The following is a 23,165-nucleotide window of genomic DNA, read 5'->3' as shown; positions in this document are numbered from 1 at the left end:
CGTACGAAACTGAAAAACAGTCATATTAAATCACAAGGACTATTGAAAATAATATTCCTACACTTTAAAATGGTGTCAAGCGAACATTTAGATATGTGTGGGAAAAAGAACTTTCAAATATTTTCATTCTGTAAAGTTTGAACAGAAAGCCATTTTGCAAGAAAAGAAAAAGAAAAATATTTTATAAAAGTATTTAGTCCTAAACTTAATAGTCTTTCCTGAAATCACCAAAGCATGATATTATCTCCCGTGTCAATATGACGTCACTATTAAAGGTATTCATGAAGTCACAATCCGTATCTATTTACATCTGTAAAACATCTGAAGAAGAAATGAAAACGCTTATGTTTTACATCATTTTATTTGTTATGTCTTAGGTTTATCAAGTACAAGACATTTACTATACTATTGAAGTAATGTCACAGCTGAGAGCACCAGTAGAAGGGCGGAGTACAGATCTATTACAGTTACCAATAGTCCATATTCTATAAACTATATATATCATAGTAAATATATGGTATAATCTGTATGTTTTGTTACACATCTCTTTTAATTGCGAAGCAGTTAATAATATTGGCACATTTAAGTTACTTTAAGAATAAAAAATATGTTGTCCTTAAATCTCAGTATACACTTCATCATTATGTTGTTTCTTCAATAGTGTAGCGTGGAGCCCGAGTCTGGATATGTGAAGAATAATATATCATTATGCCACCGCCAACGAAATCAAGAAAGTATGCCCAGCGCCAGTGGATTTGATCTTGGCAATGATTGCACACCATAATTATTTGCTGAACACGTCAACACTGTTGTTATTTAGATATGTTTTTATGTCTTTTGTGCTATAAGTTCGAGGTAATATCAAAAGCCTGAAGGAAAATACTTTGTTTACAATTATTCTCATCAACAATCAGCAATAAGATTCACGAAAAAAAGATAAATAAAAAAAAAAAAAAAAAAAACCCACAAAAAAGCACAAACAAACAAAAGTGATCTCTATCTGAAATAATCCCCTTATTTTCTGTGTATGTTTCACACGTTTTTGTGTACACAGGTTCTTATCACTTTTAATAATTTGTGTCAAGTCCCTGTGTTACTATCTATGTGTTTCGTTTTAGCACTTGTTCCACAATTTACCAATTACTAGATTTGCTTTTTAAGAGGATGAAAAAGTGTCTATTCATATCCAAACCTTGTTTTGAAATAGTCATGTTTTATCCATTACAGCGAATCGGACACGAAGTTTTCTATACCTTTATGTGTGTACTTCTGACCATGTTTTTCGGGTTTGTGCCGTCGCTTGGAAACAGAGCCAAACAAGCCTTGTCGATCACATTTCCTAAGTTCAAGGAACGGAGAACTAAGTAAGTAATATCGATAATTAAATGTTAGTTGTCCGAAGGACCAGGGAGCTTATACAATAATACGCTGTCCATTATCCGTTTACTCTTTTAGCAACAAATGCTACTAGTCATGAACGAATGGGCGAAGTTTGACCAAAATAGTTAGAAGTGTCCTTAGGGGAAGGGAAACAAGTTAAGCAGGGCTGGTTGGCCTGTCTCCTTTTGTCACAAGGGCGGAGTTCAGCAGGTAGAAGAGCGGAGTCGCTTTAAAAAACTTATTCTACTGACCATTTTTTTGCTGAAATATGGAATTATTTAGTGTGATAGCTCTTTGAGTTCTTTTTGGTTATTTTGGATTAAAATAAAAGTGAGTCTTGCTGTAACCAAGCATATTAATTTGTAAAATTCACCGGTTTTGGTCGTTGGTCTTTGATAGTCTTCAAAATGGAAGATATTGTTCGTTTAGGTCTTTCACGGTATCCTCACTGCGGAACTGTTCCTTGTCAGGCTTGACGGAGATTCTTGTGGAAGCCCTCTGGATCCCAGAAGAGGGACAAAGCCAATTTCGCCGAGCGGACAAAAGCAATGGAAATGTTCAGCTATGGACTCGAGTTATCCATGGTGCTAACCAAGGAGCTGTCCCGAGATGACTTCTACATGGAAAGGAAATTTTGTCACCAGTTCGAAGAGAAGCACATGGTGCTGTTTCCACTTTGTATCCAGCGTCAGATCAATCATTGGTACCCGGTGCCTCAGTAGGTTGGTACAAATATAAATGATTGCAAAACAATTGCAAAATGGTCACATTTGGAACGGAAGAAAGGAGTCCTCTTCTTCATGTATAAGTACAAGACTCCCGACGGAGTGTAAGTATGCGCTGGCGCATGACAAGTATGGTTAGAAACATCCTGACAGTATTTATAGTTTTAAGAATGATGATGTCCGAGAATGTCCCATTGAAGATCCAATGTACCTCAACTTTAGTACATGCTCCGGTTTTAATATTACCTTTTTCTTCATTACAGATTCGTAGCACCATCCATGAATGAGAGGAGATCATAGTATAGTGACGTCATTCATTTATGCGATCTCGGCACATTGGTTACATAATCGAACTTTTTAGGGTCTTCCGATAGAAATCATCCTGAACACTGATGTTTGTTGAACTTGTGATGTTTGTCAGTGCATCTTGTGGTCTGATAAAGAAATATACGGATTTTATTGTTGTCATTGAATACTGTAATAGTGCCACCAGTAGTGGTCAAATGTATTGGTGTAGTTGATTGTTTTGGTCATCAGTTGTAAACATAACTTGCACATGGACGATATATGTAGATATCTTACATTCTATCTTTATTTTGTCTTGATTAAGGCTGTTTGAATCAGGTTTGGAAGAAAAGCACATTTCCCTTTTGTTTTGTCACATAGTAAAATGATTGCGTCACTGTTAACCTTATGATTATACATTTCTAACACAAATCAATAAGCAATAATGATATCAATAACCCAATCATCAAATCTAAGGACAGACTAATGATTATTCCATGTTTTTCTACAAATTGCTCGATTTCAGCCCAGTAACTTTCAAAAATGATGGTGGGTAAATTGAGAGCTATTGCCACAGATATCGCGGTGACTCTGTGTTTTTAACAGCGGAAAGAATAAGAAGATAAATGAACTAGCACTAAACCTAATCCAAGCAAATTCACTTGTAACTATGAATTTGAAAGTCATGTTTTATTTTCACAAACTCATAGAAAAAATTGATTTGAATATCATTTTAACAAAACCATGTACTTTAAAATATACATTTTCGTTGATGTAAAATTTCGTGGTTTTACAGAAATAATATACAAGTCTTTGTGAATTTACAAGATAATTCCACTAGCACCTATATTTATCTCCGTTGTCACCCGTAATCACTGACATCGACATGAAAATAGTAATCCCACAAAAAAAACTATTCTGTAGTAGGCGAGCAGGCTGTGTACGAGTGAAAATCACTATAGTAAAGGTTGTAAGTATTTACCAGAAATCTCATACAAAATTTAAGATATCCGTGTACTTAAACCTAATGGAATACGTGTATTATCGTTTGTGTCGATGGTTAAGAGACACTTTAGACACTTTAATAAAAGTCCAATGTTACAACTTTTGTAAGTTTTTCATGCAGTCCCTGTTCGAGTTATTTTATTTCGACCGATTACTATTCAACCATCATGTAAACTCTTCAACCATCATGCAACTCTTCAACCATCATGTAAACTATTCAACCATCATGTAACCTCTTCAACCATGATGTAAACACTTCAACCATCATGTAAACTCTTCAACCATCATATAAACTCTTCAGCCTTGATGTAAACTCTTCAACCTTCTGGAAAATTCTTCAACCTTCATGAAAACTCTTCAACCATTTCAGATTCTTATTATTATTTATTCATTCATTCGAATAGTGGCACGGTTCAGAATATATATATATATATATATACTTTACGTTGTTCTCTATAAATCTAACTCAAATATATAGTATATGTAAAGTTTTACGTCATCGATTCCTTTATGCACATAATCTGATTGCATTCTTCAAATAAAATATCGAAATAATTGTACATCTCGGAAGATATCTTATCCCAAGAACTCTTTGAAATATTACTGTTTTTATCTTTATCTATTAGTGTTGTATTTTAAGCGTTTGTTCACTTGACACAGTGTTATTTATAACAGCAAGCAGATAACAACTTTATATATAGTTCAATGATACAACCAGGAAGTTTAGCAACCAAGGAGAAGAAAAAGCTGGCCGGAACATACAGGGTAAGCTTTATTTATTTGTAAAATAGAACAAACAATCGTGAAATATCCATAGTATATTATACTGCTGCTAACAGTTTTTAGTTAAAAATATGGTAATAATTTCAAACAGTGTTGTTATACATAGGTCTACTTTCGGTTTGCATTACTGCAACACTGTCATTTCTGGTCGAGCAAACCGAAGGTTTGTTATCGATCATGTTACCTCACACTGAAGGCTTATTTATGGGGCAGTTTTTAAACGGTTCAGCGTACAATCTGCTGGTTCCCTGATATATTGGTATAGGGTACATTATATACAAAGTCTTGACTGTCCTCCCATATTAATTTTAATGTTCGTGATTTTCAAGTACACTATACACAAATTATCGCCAATTATTACACAGTACATGTATATACGGTGGTGATTATTCCAATGCTATTCTTTATTATGATATATTCGATCTCTTTGTTGGTGTACATTTCGTTACAAGATTCCTGGTATAGATTTAAATTTACTTCCTTTTTCAGTCATATCATCCAACATGACGGAAGATGTGAAATCAATAGGGAAAAGAAAAAAACATGATATTATAAGGTATGATATTTTAAACTAAATCGCCACACACATTGTAATACCTTTGTACACAAAGATAATTACAGTGCAAATTTATCTATCAAAATGAGGATAGACAGATAACTTAATTAATGTGTCTCCATTACATAGTTAGACGTGATTATGTATATGTCATTTATTATTTCATGTATCAAAGGATTATTTTACATCTATATAAAGACAAACATTTATAGAGAATATGTGGTTAGTGTCTATACATATAAGCTGTATTTTGGCGAGTGTGAAGAAAGACAGTATTAGCCGGTTACTTTTGTTTTTTCTGCCCCGAGCCAAAATACAACTTGTGTTTTAAGACACTTACTGTGTACTATTTTTATCCTAAATCACTTAGAGCAAATTCAGACTATCGAGTTTTTAACCGTTTGTTTTGTCTATAAAAGCTGTGTATACCCGACGTCGACGGTACGACGAATTGTGCCTGATGACGCGAGTCAGAATAATTACTCCTAGGAAATTACAGTTTTACACTTCGATGAATATATAAAGAAAATAGACTTGTTTGTTTCAACAAATAAAATCACTGACTTCAACAATTATCTGTGTTTCTAAAAGTGACATTTAAAAAGCATATGCTGAAATACAACCGTCGTCGTATTTTTCAAGCATGCACAAATACACGATTACTTCCACATTTAATCTAGTTTTGATTTACCTGTAAATAACGTAGTGCTGTGAGTCGTTAATAGTGACCATTGTTATTTTAGAAATCTTACCGACGTCAGAACGAGTCTACACAAGCACGTGGAATCTCTTGGTGGACAAACGTCCAATTGCTGCCAACCTGGTAAACATAGAGAATCTGAAAAACAGCTTGATCAAATTCTGCACCTATGTTCTGATATCACGACACTGTGTACATTTCTAGAGAGTTTGTCACCAGTGGACAGAGAAAACATAAACGGGTAGTTATTTGATCATATTCAACCTTCACATTGGCAGGAAATGAAGTTTCCAAGGTTACAGTGGTAGCCATTGGCGTCCGCGATGTTTGTAGTAATCTGCAAGGCACATTTAAAATTCTCGTTCAAATAGTGATATGGTCCAAAATATACACAAATATTGAATTAATTGGATCCCCATTCGGTTTTTTACATTTACTTCGATTTATCTTGTTTTCCATCAGTCGCCTCATAGATTTCATAATTAAAGCCTTTTAGCATCATTATTGTTGATTTAGAATAATAAAACAGCTGAATGACGCAGTTATTTTACTATCATTATTATTTCTCTTAGTATCTAACCCTATGTTTGTATTGAAGGTGATTGTTTTCTTGTGCCCGTTTTGTGAATCTTTATCAAGAAAGTGACAAAGTTGATAAATATTCTGATGACAATATCACAACTCGAACTCTTAATTTACAACCTAATCTGATGTTCTGTACTGCTATTAGGGTACTGATACAATAGCCGAATAGCAACGAGTTGTCATAACTGACCTTAGTCTTAATATAGTAACACGGAATGTAAGGAACTAGCATAGTTGAATGATCAATAGATCTTAATCATGCATGAAATGGACATCCAGGATAATTTATTCCGCAAAGTTAAACTAAGCTTCTACGTTACAGTACAAGTGTTTGGGTATTGCAATGACTGATATTTAATAAAGGTTTTTTTCTACTTGTTGTAAATTGTTTTCTATCAGTGACCCGGAAGTAAATGGTGCATTGAAATGGCTCCACTGGCTTGACCGGAATATAACTCCCGTCCTAGAGAAATCAATGCCACCTGATCCAAAATTTACAGAATCATCTCAATCTACACTGAGTCCAATTGAGATCGCGAAAAGCATATGGGAACGTAATCAGAGGTAAGAAAAGAAGCAAACAGAACCTATACTTGTAAATATATTTTTTTATATACAAAGTTTCATAAAATATGTTAAATAATCGAAAGCAAACATATATAAATAAATATGTGAGTTTTAAAAGTCAAGCATGTTTTAAACTAGGTAAGAATGCTTAATATCTACAACATTTTCTCTTCTTTAAAGACTAACCAACAAAATCGTTATTTTGACAAGAGTTTGAACTTTCTCGTATTTTATTCTATTCCACACTTGTATACGTGTGTCTAGGCGATTTTGGTATGATGGATGATGCATTTTTCGTGGTAAGAAAGTTTGGAATGAGTAAGAAGTCTCACGTTCATAGTTTAGTTCATAGATGATTGTATTGTTGACGGCGGAAATTATACTATTTGATATAAATATATATTAATTGTATTGGTCTGTACATGAATATATATAAAATGTATTGATCTGAACAATAATATCTATTAATTGTATGTATCTGTATAAAAATATCTATATATCTATAAAATGTATTGATCTTGACAAGAGTATCTATTAAAGGTTTCCATCTGTACAAGATGATCTATTAGATATATTGATCTAGACAAGAATATATATCAAATGTATTTATCTGTACAATAATATCTATAAAATGTATTGATATGTATTAGTATATATACATTGTATTGATCTGTACAAGAATATCTGTAACATATATTTATCTGCACAAGCATGCATACTATTAGGTTTCTGATTTATATATGGGTTTTCTTAGTTTGATAGAATGTTATTTTATTTCTGAGAATAATACGGGAACGTCAGGATCTACTGGTAATAAACAACAATCATGCACGCGAAATAGCAGATTTAGAATTTATCATAAAGAAGTCTGAAGAGATGGGAAAGGTGCGAATGAAGATCTCAAATCTGAGAACACGATGCAGTGATATGAAAGGCGAAATTGAGAGTTTAAAGAATTACCTCACAAAAACCACAGAGGAAGTTGAGAGTTTAAAGAAATCTCTCACAAAATCTGCAGCGGAAAATCAGAGTTTAAAGAACTCTCTCAATTGGATTAATAGGTGAGAATGACGCCAGACATCTCATGTTTCATTAGAGTTATCTTATATTAAGCAATACATCTATTGTATTCAAATCCGTATGATATATTCTGATATTGAAACTAGCTCCCTACATTTGTTTTGAAAATATTTCACATGGAACATTAATAAAAAAAATGTGTATTCAGCTGATGTAGAAATAAGAAACATTTTAACCATGCCTTTTTAAACATAATTTTGTTCTTATTATCTAGATATATATGTTCACTGTGTGTTTTACCGGTTGATGGCCCTAATGACCTTTTATGTTTTGAAATGCCATTAAGAATGCAATAATAATACTAATGATAAGACATATATGCTTATTAAAATCTGCCTTTGACGCATTTTTCTATTAGAATGAGCTGCATTGCTGGAAAACAACTGACAGACAATAACCCCAAGGTCACAGATCTGACTGACCCAAATAGACCACAGAAATTGGCAGACAAGTTTTCGGAACTTTACGATAACCAGTGGACCAACGCAATAGAGTACTTGCAAACATCCAAACAGATGTCAGAGGAACTGGCAATACAACACTTGTCTACTCTAGCAAAGGTCAACAATTTATGATATTTATGATTTCATTGTCTTACTTCTGTGGTAGTGTAATATATATCATCATATTTTACATAGAATTAATAATCTACATTCTGCTTGGTACTGTATTTTTGTGTCAATGCAATTGGACACAATTGGCAACAAAACGTAGTCAAAATGTTAACATCTCTTTATCTTATTTGTTTACTAATTTGCAGTTAAATGTAGCGGCATAGTCTCACATGCATGCTATATGTATTGTATACAGACTCGGCGAGTACAGAGAAAAATAGAAATCTACTACAATATATACGACATTAAGTCCTCGTTAATGAATTTGATTAGTGCAATAGCGAGATATGTGCATAGTTTAACAACTTTGCGCAAACGGTAACTACACCAGTCGCATAGGCTATATATATATATATAAATATTTTTGGGCTGTGACAATTAAGATCATATACAAACGGCTACTTGAAATCATTTGCAATTTGATAGTATTGAAGTACATGTCATATATTATACATTATTTCTGATATAATCTCTAACCAAACAGGAGTGTTTCACCTTCTGTTCTAAGAAAGCCTGCAGCCAGCTACAGCATTTACAGAAAATAGTCTTCATGGCTACTGGTGAAGGTGTCTCGTCTCAACCTGATGAAACCAAGGTAAACCACGTTAAACCTTTTTCAGATGTCCATACAACACATTTTAAAATTTGTATGAGAAAAGAAAGATCGAAAACAAACTAAAATTGAGAATTTGGTAATACTCTTTATCATCGGTCAGTCTATAGCTGGTTATCTGATAGAAGTTCTTCTGTGACGTTAGCCAGTTAATACTTTAATTTCGATAGATGTCCGTATCAAAATGCTAAGTCCTATGAGCGTATTTAAAATTACAAAATTGTAGTGAAAGCACGCTTGATGAAAACTTAACCGTAATTGTTTTCGTAAATGAACCAATATATTTTTACAGTACCCGTGAGTATGATTATCATGTAAGTTCAAGTAATCAATTAAAATATGGGTGAGATATTTTATGTGATATTTTTTAATCAAGCTAGGAAAATATGGATTGCATAGTGTTAAATGACAAATGATTACAACGTAAATATGTTAATACATTTTTATTTCATGAAAGGCGTGGAATCAGTTTAATGTTTCACATTAAAAGGGAGCATTTTCCATATTCTTCCCACTTTGGTCTTTTCATAGATTTCCTTCAAGAAATAAGAAAATATATATCAATATTTCATAGAAATATCAAAATGTATCTAGCCAGCAAACAAAATTCGTGATATAATTGATAATTCGATATTAATATAGTGCAGTATTGAGATTCACGTGATAATAATTTTTTGGTGGTTTAACAGTAATGCTTTGTATTATTGCATGTTGCTAATTTAGAGATTTTTAAATTCTTTGCGAGATATTAAAAGATAACAGTCATTTATTTCAGACAAAATTTGCAGCTGAACTGAAAACACTGAAAGATACACGGAAAGAATGTGCTTATCTTGCTGAACAATATCTAATTAAGGTATTTTGTTTCTTTTTACATAATTTGTAATGTAGCAATGTTTTCCTATTTTCTATATAAAACACCTTTGAATCAGCTTTTCAGTTACCCTGCCTAGTCATATAACAACCTTTGTCGACCTCAAAACCCAAGTTTGATAATTATTCAAGAAAACATAAACGATGGTTATTTGCTATCTTAAAGGGTGCTATTCATTTTTCAATCACCACATTTTTTCTATATTTTTTCCGGTTTGCTTTCAGTATGCCACTTGCTTGCATAGAATCTGTTGTTGGGAGTGATACGATACCACATCTATTGATTGATTTCAACGAACATTTGATAATTGATAAATAAAACGCTGATATTTGTTTGGAATTTGCTCATATCGCATGTTTAGAAACTTGGTAATCAATGTTAAATGTACGGCATGATAATGATTTGAGGTACTGTTAACGTATCATTCTCTTTCTAGGATCTGTTACCTGTCCTCTTAAAACCCACTGGTGGCGAACATCAGGACGCTATTATGACAGAGTATGTATCCGAGTGCATCGCGTTGTGTTGGACTATGGTGGTACAAGACCCACCGGTGGAGCTCTACTGGCCTCAAAGCGAAAAAGGAAGCACCATAGATAGGGATAAGTTTAATCTGTACACAAAATCTGGAACTCGACTAAACCACGTTGTGTGGCCGGCTGTACTATTACACAACCTTGGCCCTCTTCTCAAAAAAGGGGTCGTTCAGGCTCTCTAACATTTTATCAACAGACCGTATATTCATTTTGACTTCCTTTTCTGTTATTTAATGATCAGCTTGTTATTGGTTGTAAATGCTATGAAGTTAGAAAAAAATTAACAAAAGATACACAAGCGAAAAGTACAAACTTAGAGTTAGAATCAGTAGAGCAAACTAGTTAATACAACTTCATCACACATCTGTTTCGTCTTTCACGGTGAGTTTACCAGCCCAATAATTCAATATCTTTTCATATATCTAATGAATAACGGCAACTACATGTGTATCTTTTGAACCATGCCACAATACGTCATTGCATTTTGTTCATTGTCAAAGCATATTAATGTAACCTTATTCATTTTGACGCAATCAAATTTGAATGCAATATAGAAACAATTACGAACAACATCTTTATTATGAATAACAGCAATATCACCGCTAAAATTCGTACATTTTTATAATGTTCCTTTATATAAGTATTGTACAGAATTAAAATTTTCGATTCGAATATTTCCTGCATTAAAAGTGACACTGACGGCTTTCCTTTTCCTACATATAGATGGAAACAAACAATTTGTTGATATGCTTTTATACATCATGAATACTGCCTCCCATTAAAAAAGCTTTTAGTTGTAATGACCTCGCCAATATATACATAGAATTAGTTACAGTCCGCATCATAATCGGTATAGCTAGTGTTGAAGTGTATAGTTGTAAATATATCAATCTGTTTGGTACATCTTAGTCCGTTCGGGGCACTGACATATTACGTTCGGTTACTATCGCGATCTAATATACTTTCGCTACCTAGACGCCTATTCATAGCTTATTTTTCTAAATTAATGTAATATACGAATCCGAATCCTATTCTTTATCAAGAAGAATGTTTTCTAATATCAATAAGCCATGCCTTTTATCCCGATAGATTTCAAATTCATGATAATGGGAAAATGTACAACATCAGTTTATTGCCTGCTATAATGAAGAACGCCATATTTGTTTTCCATTTGGATCTTTCTTACATTACTGTATATATGCATGTAATTAGACCCTACAAGTAAAATCTAGAGAATTGATAGTTTATTAAGATCTAAAACGTGTTTTGCGAGTGGTTTTCAGTGTTATTAGTACTCTTCTGTACAATTAGTTGTATTAGTTGTAACTTAAGCTTAGTTGTACTTATCTGATATTAACCGGAATTCACCAATAATTGCCAATAATCTCCAACAGATTCAGTTGTTGTCCCGAGGGGTATCTGAGTTCAGTAATGTCTGTTTTGTTGTATCATTCTAAGTTGAATTTCTTACATAACTTGGTGTTGTTAATAATCTTCTTTACTAGATCAGAGAATATCAAGTGTACCGAAAGCCAAGACCAGACGAACCCGACAAACGTTAGATTTACCAATAAATTGAGTAATTAGCGGCGTTAAAATGTTAATATACTTGTATACATAATGGATACTTCCTGCCATTGAAAAAGCTTTAGGTGGTATTGTTATCAGTTTGAAGGTAATGTTTCCTTCTATAATTGTCTATTGTCCCCCACCCCATACCCTTGCTTCATTTTTCTTTCGGTAAGCTAAAAATGTACACGAGTTTGGAATATCAACTCTTCCCTAATTTTCCTTTGGAATCAAGAACCACTAGGAGCAATATTATATCCAGGATCAATGACAACATTATCCAGGTTATATACTAATGTGTATTAAGTGTAATTGTTGTAATCAGTCAGAAAATGCCATTGCCAAGGGTCGAGGACAAATCCTTGGCTAATGAAATTACAACACATTATGTATTTATGTACTCATTCGCAAAGTAATAATAATAATTACTTTTTCAAACAATGATACCAATTTTGAAACACTTTCCTTTAAACCACAAACGATGCCCCACTCAAATTAATTTTTAATAAAAATTCACAGTTCAATGCTATAGATATATATAACAGCTAAGTAATCTCTATTTTTATCATCGCTTCGATTAGCATTGCGTGCTGAACAATTATGTTTGAAATAAAACATATCTAATTATCCTTGCTTTTCTTTGTGTATTGTACAAACAACAAATGAACTGCAGCTTTTGATACAACTTAAGCCTTTCGATAGAGTAGAGCCAAACAACACAATAAACTGTATCATACAACTGTTTTGTCTTTCTAGGTCTAATCATTGATGCTAAGGGCCTGAATAGTGAAGCCTTTGGGCGACCAGTGAAAATCCAAAATAAAAATCTATACTAAGAGGTGCACTAGCCCTATGGATAGATTTCGGAATTTCTATATATCTGATGACTTAAGAACAACGTCAGATGCATGTGTTTATTATGAACTGGTTCGCTATTCGAATTAAAACGTGGCATGCAGGTTACGGAGCACGTTGAGGACTAAAATTCAACTAACGGTGTCCGCCACTTGCAATCTCGAAAAGTGTGCAAACGACACATAATTCCTTCAAACCAGAGTAAACGTAGGTAACTTGCTTGTGTCATACCCTGGGAAGAGTGTTCCATGCTTACTAAAGCGAGCCAGGTTTAAAGTTCTTTCCACGTACCACCACAAAACAGGTCTATATATATATATATATATATATATATTAACGTTCCGCTTAATGCTTGATAATCGAGTTAAATCACCTTGTATCATAGCACTTGATTGGGTTCATTACACCATGTCCTGGAAAGTTTTGACATTTCCTTGTGATAATATAGAAATATCTTTGATTTGTTTAAAATTCATGGATACTGTCCTTACGTGGTGTTAGTTGGTGTGATGGTGACATATAAAACATCTAATCACGAACTACTTCTGAAGATTTTGTTTGATTGGAGTTTTTGATCATATTCAATATAGACTCACGCCAAATGAACGACGTGGTTATTTGTATCGCCGGTTACACAAGGATCAAGAAACTGAGTGTATGCATTGGTCATACCAAGGCGATGTCTAGTGAACCTGCAACATTACTATTACCCTTTGTCAAACATTTTTGTGTATAGAGCACAACTTTGCTCTTATCTAAGCTAGTGCAATGGAACTTGGTGTATACATTCGTCATATACAGTGGATGAACCGCATATCACATTCATTTCCCGAACCCCCTTGATTACAGAATTATTGCCATTTGGTAGCTTTTTGGGTCCAATAAAGTTCTTTTCGAGGAACATTAATCAGTTTCACTGAAGCTCTTGTTTCTATAGAAGTCACTTTTATGCTCGAATCCAGTAGAGGGTATTGTGATTATGTCGTTGTGAAATTGTTTCTGTTGGCATCGTACACATCAACCTCTCTACTTTTGCATGGTCACACCTGAAAGAAAATATACGGTTATATTATATATCGTAATATAAATGAGGTGGTCGATATTCAACACCCATGCTTTGTCTTTTAATGATAAATATAAGGATTGACGTCGTACTTTGTCTGGTTGGTTGTTCGGATGGAGTAAGCCCTTAACTCCGACCATGCTACACCAATATTGGTCTGACGTGAACGTTCTTCATGAAATGTTTGATGCATGGCACACGAAGCTGAAATACAGAAATGCAGGACGTCATTTTGTATAAATGTGAATATAATGTCATTGATAATGAAATGCTTTATACAACAGCAATACTATTTCGTGAAAATTTAGAATGCACGTTCATGTACACAGAAACCTGCAAATTCAACACGATATTAGCGAATATGAAGCAACAGTGTATTCTGGTATGCTTACAAGATTTTAAGTGAATGTGAACTGTTAACGAGTGTACAGGTGAATATAAACTGAGTGTACCTTGGTCAGCTAACAAGAATATCGGTGACTATAAAACCAGCAGTGTACCCTGGTGTGACAACCAGACTATTGGTTAAAATTACCGAGCTTTACCTAGTCTGTGTACAGGAGTGTTGGTGAGTATGAAACTGTAGTGTAACCATTTTTGTTTACATGGTTGTTTGGCGTTTTTGAATTACAGAAAAAAATATTTGGTTAAAATGACAACCCTTTATCAGCGCGGGTACATAATAACAGATTGTGACAAATTTGCGGGGCCCTGTGTATACGTGCGCATGTGCAGAGGCCGGAAAATAACGTTTCATACATGTGAAACTGTTCTGTATTGTTTTTTTCCCAGTTAGGTAACATTTATTCAAATTGACTTGAAATACACAAGGAAAATTGACAAATGTACACGCAAAGCATCACGAAACACAACGCCACTTATGCTGAATTGAGACACGTGAATGTACGTGAGCATGCAATCGTGTCTGTACTTAGAAAACGTGACTTCATAAGTGATTTTGTCGATAGGCATTCTTGTGTAATACCATTAATGCTACACTAGTGGAAACTGTCAAGAGATCAGGGTTTCCACAGTATGTTCTAATACAAATAGTAACAAACGATTCAAATAAGTGACGAAGAAAGACAGAAAGCCCCCATATGTCGACATTATTACTGGAAACAAGCCATGTATGATTAAATACTAATAATATTTTCTTAGTGGTCAAATTGATTTCGGTGAAGATTGTGTTGAATTATTCAAAATATCAGTTGCATTTATCTTGAACCGTTCTCATGAAATGAATTGTGCCAAATTTAATTATATCAAAATATTCCGCTGGTTTATGGCACCACTATCGGCGGATATTCTTGAACTTTAGACTAGGTGGTAAGTGTTAGTTATAAATTATAAACACGTGTTTCACTTTAAGCATGTACTATTTCAGGAAAAGGCTCTTAGGTCTGAATGAGTAAGGATACTTCACGTATCCGTCATTGTGTGCACGGTGCACTCATTGTATAGGTACAACATATAGATATTCATTCCCTCCCTTCCTTCCCTCTTGTTATCAGACCACGAACAACGAAAATCAATCCGGTCGGGAATTTCACAAAACTGCGTCCATGTCTGTGTTAGTCTGTGCGAAGGTTTGCCGTATGAATCACGTTTGTTGATTTGTTTTCCAAATATAAGCACGCGTCCACCTAAACCTACTTACTATGTTATTGTAATTACAATTGTCATCTATATCTTAAATGACTGTCATGACGGTGGTCCATTTTCAAAGCATTGTGTTTGGTAATCTATACAATACTAAAAACAGGAAAAATAAAAAAAAAAAAAAAAAAAAAAACAACCTTAATTATAATTGCTGATTTATTGTTCGTGTTTAATTACTTACAATGATTACATAACCTCTGTTTCAATTTTTTTAGTAAGACATGTGGCTTTTCACATATATGTACCCTCGTGATCACGCCCCAGGGAAGGTATACAATACAACTGTATTTCAAATAGAATTCACGAGGAACCTTATCAGTAAACAATTAGACAATTTGTGAAGATACAAAATGTAAAATACAAACATTTAGAAATCATTCCAATCTGAAGCTTCTCATTTCACTTCCATATTTAACCACAAGAGACAACCAAGCACAAAACTTAAAAGTCTTCTATTGGTTGCTACTCACCTGGGACAGTCAGATTTACAATTTTTAATGACGTAGAAATTGGTACATTTCTGACTAAATGTAAGTTTTGATGGAGTAGAAATTGGTACATTTCTGACTTAATGTAACTTTTAATGGAGTAGAAATTGGTACCTTTCTGACGAAATATAACTTTTGATGAAGTAGATATGGGTGCATTTCTGACTAAATGTAACTTTTAATGAAGTAGTAATTTCAGTGCTGAAACAACTGCCCAACTACTGATTAGTTTATGTGCAGACGTTGCTTGTAGGGACGGATCAATTCCTTGGTAAAACTAAAATGGGCTATCTGTTAAAGGCTGGTAAAGATCAAATGTGTTTCTTGATAGAGAGAGACTGACCCAAACCTTTGGAAACTCATGTGGGGTATCAGGTAGAAGCTGGGTCAATCCTTGGAAAGCCCATCTGGGTTCACATCGCACGAATGAATAAAATATTTCTCAATATGATCACTATGTCGACAGAAAAAATGTTATATCACATCAAAGATTCTTTCTATCACTAAAATTATATATATATAATATATTAAATATAGTTAATGACGATACGCAAGTGATAATATAAAGAAAATTGTTTAAAAAACCACACAAGAAAAAGTTAAGTTAGCATTTTGCATAACGTTTTCACAGCTTAGCAGCACTGAGGAGCAGCTAAGCTGTGAAAACGTTACGCAAAATGCAAACTTAACTTTTTCTTGTGTGTTTTCTAAACAATTTTCTTTATATGTATATATATATATAGAAATAATGTTTTCATTGATGTTCTCCAATGTAACGTAACTCTGAGCGGGATTGTTGACATTCACACGAGAAGACAGACTACAGTATTCACAAGATTTATTTACAGTTTTCCTACAATAATATTTCCGGACATTTATTTACAAACATGATCCTCACATTGTTAGTCATATCACCACATACGCATTTCACTCTCATGCATACATAATTACATACTCATAGATGACTACCAAACTACGACAACACTAAGTAACCTAAAAGTCACTGTCAGGCCACCGTAGAGTATTCCACAACGTCGCTGTCGTCCGACGTCAACCAATTGTTCCAGATATAAGTAACTGTCAAAGCCAAGCAATATTCCCAGAATCCTTGAGTACACCTGGTCGTAAGAACATAGACCACACATCCAAAGCCAAGTAACAGGTATCAACAGATCATCACAATCGACCCCAGATAAGACATCATGTGGAACTGTGTTCCCACGTCGGCGATGACGTTCCCAGGACGCTGACGTCATACATCTCTATACAAATAATTGACGTCGTCGATTCATATCACGAGACAAATGGATACATCATATACCATACAGTATATCCAACCCTTCCATATTACTAAGTTCAAGGCACATATACGCTGGGTATTTGGTACTGACCAATACTCGACCCCGCCTCAGGGCTTCCATACACACAACGAGTGGGTTTTCAGTGTCAGCTATCGCTACGGTGTTGGCCCAACAAGCTACAACAATATAGGAATTGTAATTTACCCTTATTGTATAATAAACTATTTTAATATTACTTATTATTACCAACCACACATTAAATACATATACAACTCTAGTGAAATTCGTTAACATACACGCTTTTACTAAACAAAGAACTGCACGAGCGCCAGTAGTACCCGGTCACCCATAACAATAGCGGTGGCATTTAACGACCCTTTCAAACTCAAAATCTCATTCAAACAGACAAAAACCTATCCAAATACTAGTGATAAGGTTATGAGGTGATATTTGGATGAATCACATTAAAAATACTCACCCCAATCTGTATTTTAGGCGTCGTAGTGAGCCACGTCTTTCCACCCGCTAAGCGTGCTTATTTACCTGTATTATTCTCACCTGTCGCACCTGCGCACGTACGCCCCGTACAGCTCGACGGGTAAGAAAAGGCGCGCTAATTTGAAACTCTAGGGCTAACATAAATCATTTATCGGCATAAAATAATGATTTACTATATATACATAGAAACGGCATGTGACATCCAATAATATCACACTGGCATTCTTTTTAGTTCTAGATGCTGCGTTATAACAAAATCTTACTTTTTTGAAGAGACACATCCATGTACTTTAATATTTGGAGGGGGGCGATTTTACATGTTCTGATGGAGAATATTTATCATTTTTATTGGCTAACAGGACGAATGGACTCTTCAGACATCATCTAACAACAAAAAGCAATATCTCATTACTGACAGACATCCACGGTCCTTCATATCTTTACTGATTACAAACACAAAATTTTATCATAGATACTTGCATGGGTTTGATGATTTATCATTGAATGTGTTTTTTGGGAATTGAAATAACTGAATAGTAACAAACCTCATTCTTAACAACATATTCACGTGTATATTTCTTTACAAAATAATCTGTTTCCACGTGTTGACGCTTTGTGTTGGTCATACAAAACTCTTAATTCAATTGATGCATTTCTAATGACATGGCTAAAAGGGATTCGTACCCAACTGTTAATCAAATTTACTCTATGTGACAACAGGTCTTATGTGAATAGTATTTTAATTTACATAATTTAAATTACAATTACAAACCGTTGATAACCAAAGGTTATTTAGTTCTCCTTCTGGATTGACATGGAGAGTGTCATAGAGGAAGCGTTGAGAGTCCTCCATTTTACCCCTCGTGGGACCTAAATGCACTGTTTATACGGACATTAGTCCCATTCACCTAAGGTTGTTCGCGACTAGCTTTGGTTAATCTTCTGCCAGTTTGTCAGAAGAAGGATTCTAAAGAATCTACAAAACGCCCTCTGTTCGGCCGAGTATTGTAGACCTCTATGAACCATACCATTAGTTGCTTACTTGTTTATGCAGTGTTAAGTCTGTTTCTGCAATTGCTGCTCAAGTCAAAACTTGAATAAAATCCTGTAAATCCGAGGAAAATCTCGACTTGAGGAAATCTCAAGTGGGGCCTGAGCATGTATTTGTATGTGTACTTAGCAAACATAAATTACGTCAAGAGTTATTTTCCTGATGGCGTGACGATGTAATACAACCATCATCACCGGGTAAAACTGAACAAAGGGATATGTATTTGTTTCGAGGGACTGATTGTAACATCGATGACGACAGAGTAAACCTCCATCAAGGATCTGTGTTTATTTAGACAATGACTTGTAACATTGATGTCTACCGAGTAAACCTCCATCAAGGATCTGTGTTTATATAGAGGGACTGCTTGTAACATCAAGGTCTACCGAGTGAAACTCCATCAAGGATCTGTGTTTATATAGAGGGACGGCTTGTAACATCAAGGTCTACCGAGTGAAACTCCATCAAGGATCTGTGTTTATACAGAGGGACGGCTGGTTACATTGATATCCATTACAACAGCAAAATAGCATGTCGGCACAAATTCCAATACCCGGATGTCCCTATCATCAGGGTATGGGTTTTGTCTACGTGTGTAAGATGTGTGACAATGAACTGGTCTGTATAGATTGTGTTTTAGATCGTCACTATCAACACAATCTAAGGAAACTGACTGACTATGTATTGGAGCAAAAAAGTCAAATTGAGCAATATCAGAAAAAACTTTCCGAACATGATCTTCCAAAGCTGGAGTGTGACATTAGGGAAAATGATGAAAGATTTGAAAAATGTTGCGAACAAATTAGAAAAATGATCGACGAAATAAAAATTCAGGGAAAGAAAATGAAAAACGAAATTGACAATAGTATCGAAAGGGTAGTGACTATATGTCGAGATTTAGAGAAGCTAAACGACGATATCACAAAGAAGAACAATGCCGCATTAGTAAAATACCTGAAAGAGGAGATCAGGCCAAAATTAGACAGGTGTCAACGGGCACTGTCTTCCGATGTAACGGTTGACGTAATTACAGTGGCAAACCAAGTCAAGAGTTCCTCGACTGCACCCCCAACTGTAGGAGGATTAAAGACAGCAGCCTTCAAATCCGGAACTCTCTCTTCTGGAATCCTGGACCGGATGCTTGGTTCGTTACTTATTGACGGAGATAATCCAGAATTCCGCCCTGTTCAAAAGACTTCCGTTGTTTCCAGTTTTCGATCTGACGTTGTCTACACTTCATGTCGTACAAGTTGCACTGGTGACAAGGCTTGGCTGTCGCACTGGAAAGGCAACAAAATATACCAAGTAGATAAAAAGGGAGCAATCCAAGATTTGATCGATTGTAAAGTAGAAGTTCAAACAATCACCGTCTCACCGACCACAGGAAGGGTGTGGTTCTGTGTACTGGAAGACAAAAGTATTCAAGAATGCATGTCTGATGGTAGCACAGTGACTCGTTTTAAGGTAGATTCATGCCCGTTTTCTTTGTGTTTCACGAACGAAGACATGATCGTGGTTGGAATGGTGAATGAAATAGTCCTGTATACTATAGACGGACGGAGAGTGACAGATGGAGCAGGTCGTGTCTGTAGACAGCAAGCAGTTAGTCCCCATCGCATCACTTGCTGTAGACTGTCCGGGGATGTAGCTGCTCTCGATACTGATGATATACTTTTTAGTCAATACATGACTAGTAAGGAACCAGGATCACAACCGCGCGTCATTATCATGGATAAACACATGAAATATAAATTTCGATATCATGCCATCGACGCCATGCAACCACAAACCAATGACACTCAAGAAAACAAATTCTTCCCTCAGGATGTTTGCTATGATGGAGCTGGTGATATCTTGGTGTTGGATATAGCGAGCAAGACAGTCATCCTTATTGACGGGAACAATGGACACTTCCTCAGGACACTATATATTTCAGAGGGATCGAAACCGACATCTATGAGCTTACAGGGTGACAGTACTCTCTGGGTCGGACATGGTAGCCGTGAAATGAAAATCATCAAGTTTATCAGGTAGACCACCGGACAGATTTATAGACTTAGCTCCGGTTATCTGTTATTTAACACTAGGTAACAGCAACTACTACGAAATTTTGATATTTCAGTGTCTAAGAGCTAAAGTCACTTACAGCATTTTAAAAATGACAAACAAATAATTTTAACATGATATAATCGGAATATATGTATGATACATATTTATAGAATTGTTTTTTTCTGTTTTTTTTTTAAACAACTGATAGGTTTTTCCCAAGGGAAACACGGGAGAGAAATACTTTCAATAAATTATTGATATCTTGATATTTTAATATAATTTGTATGCATCGATGGTACAGTATGGATTTATTATTTTATATACCTTTGTAATAAGTACTTCACGTAGCCAGTGGTGACCAACAAACATTCTACTTGAAGATGCCAGATGAAGTATAGAGGACGACAGTATTGTGTTTTTGTTATTTGCATATATTTATTCTTTTGTAATGAATTATTTGTTTCGTTGATTTGTATAGTTTCTATATACAATTATTAATCTGATTCTCTGTGGTGACGCGATTTGTGTTATTATGCTATCGATTCATTTGACGTTCAATTATATCCAGAAGCAGTTATCATTAGATAGATATCACCAACACAACCAACTTGAATGGCATTTTTTAAATCCAGTATTAAAAAAATTCTCCGTGGGCATTCCGAAAGTTTAGACATATACATTTGTTTCTGTTGTTATTTTTTCCTTGTCTTTGATTATTGAGATACCACTGTAATTTTACTTAATTATTGTGTCTACTCAAATGTTTACTTTTGGCGCACGATTCCTAATTCCTGATTTTCCAGTCCATGTGTTTTCAAGCGTCCGAAAGCACCGAAAGTGATACGTCACATTCATTTCATTATTGGTCTTGTTAATCTAGTTTTCTGTATTAAATTTTCAATTTAGTGTTTTCTAAAAATATGCCATACAATTGATTGTCAAACAATCTATCATTCTTATTAATTATATAGGCTTTGCCTGTTATTCAATCCACTTGACTATGATATTTTGTCAATAAAATTTAATGAAATAAAATAATAAGCAGTTCAAATGATTTTCAAAAATCGATATTTAACATATCAGTATGTAATGTAATAGAACGCAAATAAGGTCATTAGTCATTTCCCGTGTAGGCGTCCTTGGCTGATACTACATATACCAATTCTACGCGTTTGTTGTCAAGATATCAGGTTCTGTTAAACTGTAGTACATTTCATTGTAACAGTAATAACCTGCTCAAACTTTTACAAGTCACACTGTGTTTAACATAGCGTGATTTGAATATCTAGTATAATTCTCCTTTTGAAATATCAATAACTTATACAGATACAGTACACAGATAGGTTGGTTAAAGCTAAACATAATATTATAAAATTTCTCCAGCGATAATAGCACACACCCATAGACGCAAAACTTGGTATCAGCGATGCCATTTTGCTTATTTTATTTTTCTACAAACTTTTCACAAAAGAAGCACCGCAAAGGACGCATGATATGCCTGTATTTTCTGTAGCTGTAGTTATCTTTTATATCTAAAACTGTCATCTTATAGCTTTTGACCCGGATGTTAAGCTAAGATTTCACATTCTCTTTTGACTATTAGCAATTTTATTTGAATATGAAGAAAAACGCACGTGACTTTTTCTGTGTTAATGGAACCATACAGCAGAGATTTTGATGATAAATATTAAATAAAACGTCATCTAACTCCGGTTTTTTTGTTTAACGTTTTCCTTTCCTTATACATATATTCATAACTTTCAAATGGCCGTAAATCTGACATTAGGTGGAGGTAAAATAAAAAATAATAGCTAAAAAATAACTATAATACAAAAAAAAAATATAAAAATATGACATACAGTATTTTTTCTGGAGTGTAAACATGACAAAACAAAAAAGATCTATATCTTCCTTATTACATATTTATTGACAAAGAGGCATAAAACGTAGGTTACGTAGGTAACATAGGTTATCTAATGTTACGTATTTATAAAAAAGACCGTATGCCAATAATCATATAATCCAAAACCAAACAATAGAAAATTGAGTTCACAAAACGTCACAAATGTTAAATTTTTCTAAACTCTTTACAACTTCCGGTTTTAACAACATTCTTATCAACATCAAAGAACGTCTAACGATACGGGTTGGTCTAAAATATTGCATTAGGAGTTACTGGAATTACTCATCAAAGATTAAATGTTAATAAGTATATTATCCAAATTGAAATATGTTCCGAATTTTAAAGATGATAAATTGCAATAAATATGATTTTGTTTTTTCGAAATTAACGAAATGATACTTCGATAAAACAATATAAATTTCG

The 23,165-nt window shown here is 34.3% G+C and overlaps 3 protein-coding genes across 3 annotated transcripts; all 3 read left to right on the top strand.

The window, feature by feature from the left end:
* The first annotated feature begins 1,928 nt into the window (after nt 1-1,928).
* On the top strand, nt 1,929-8,241 carry LOC132562362 (uncharacterized). The gene is made up of 4 exons (XM_060227107.1): nt 1,929-2,098; nt 6,419-6,583; nt 7,369-7,647; nt 8,025-8,241. Exons 1-4 carry the CDS (start codon nt 1,929-1,931, stop codon nt 8,239-8,241), a joined length of 831 nt encoding a protein of 276 aa, XP_060083090.1.
* Nucleotides 8,242-8,795: 554 nt separating this feature from the next.
* Nucleotides 8,796-10,539, top strand: LOC132563157 (uncharacterized). Its single transcript, XM_060227918.1, has 3 exons — nt 8,796-8,875; nt 9,669-9,749; nt 10,204-10,539. The coding sequence occupies exons 1-3, from the start codon at nt 8,831-8,833 to the stop codon at nt 10,483-10,485; spliced, it is 408 nt and encodes a 135-aa protein (XP_060083901.1). The 5' UTR covers nt 8,796-8,830; the 3' UTR covers nt 10,486-10,539.
* Nucleotides 10,540-19,321: 8,782 nt separating this feature from the next.
* Nucleotides 19,322-20,824, top strand: LOC132562351 (uncharacterized). Its single transcript, XM_060227094.1, has one exon. It carries the CDS (start codon nt 19,322-19,324, stop codon nt 20,822-20,824), a length of 1,503 nt encoding a protein of 500 aa, XP_060083077.1.
* The last annotated feature ends 2,341 nt before the right edge of the window (nt 20,825-23,165 follow it).

Source organism: Ylistrum balloti, unplaced genomic scaffold (assembly GCF_031769215.1).
Source record: "Ylistrum balloti isolate Yb309-2 unplaced genomic scaffold, AGI_CSIRO_Ybal_v1 Utg369672, whole genome shotgun sequence".
Classification (NCBI taxonomy): domain Eukaryota; kingdom Metazoa; phylum Mollusca; class Bivalvia; order Pectinida; family Pectinidae; genus Ylistrum; species Ylistrum balloti.
The sequence above is the reverse complement of the archived record's forward strand: the minus strand, read 5'-3'. Positions and strand labels throughout refer to the sequence as shown.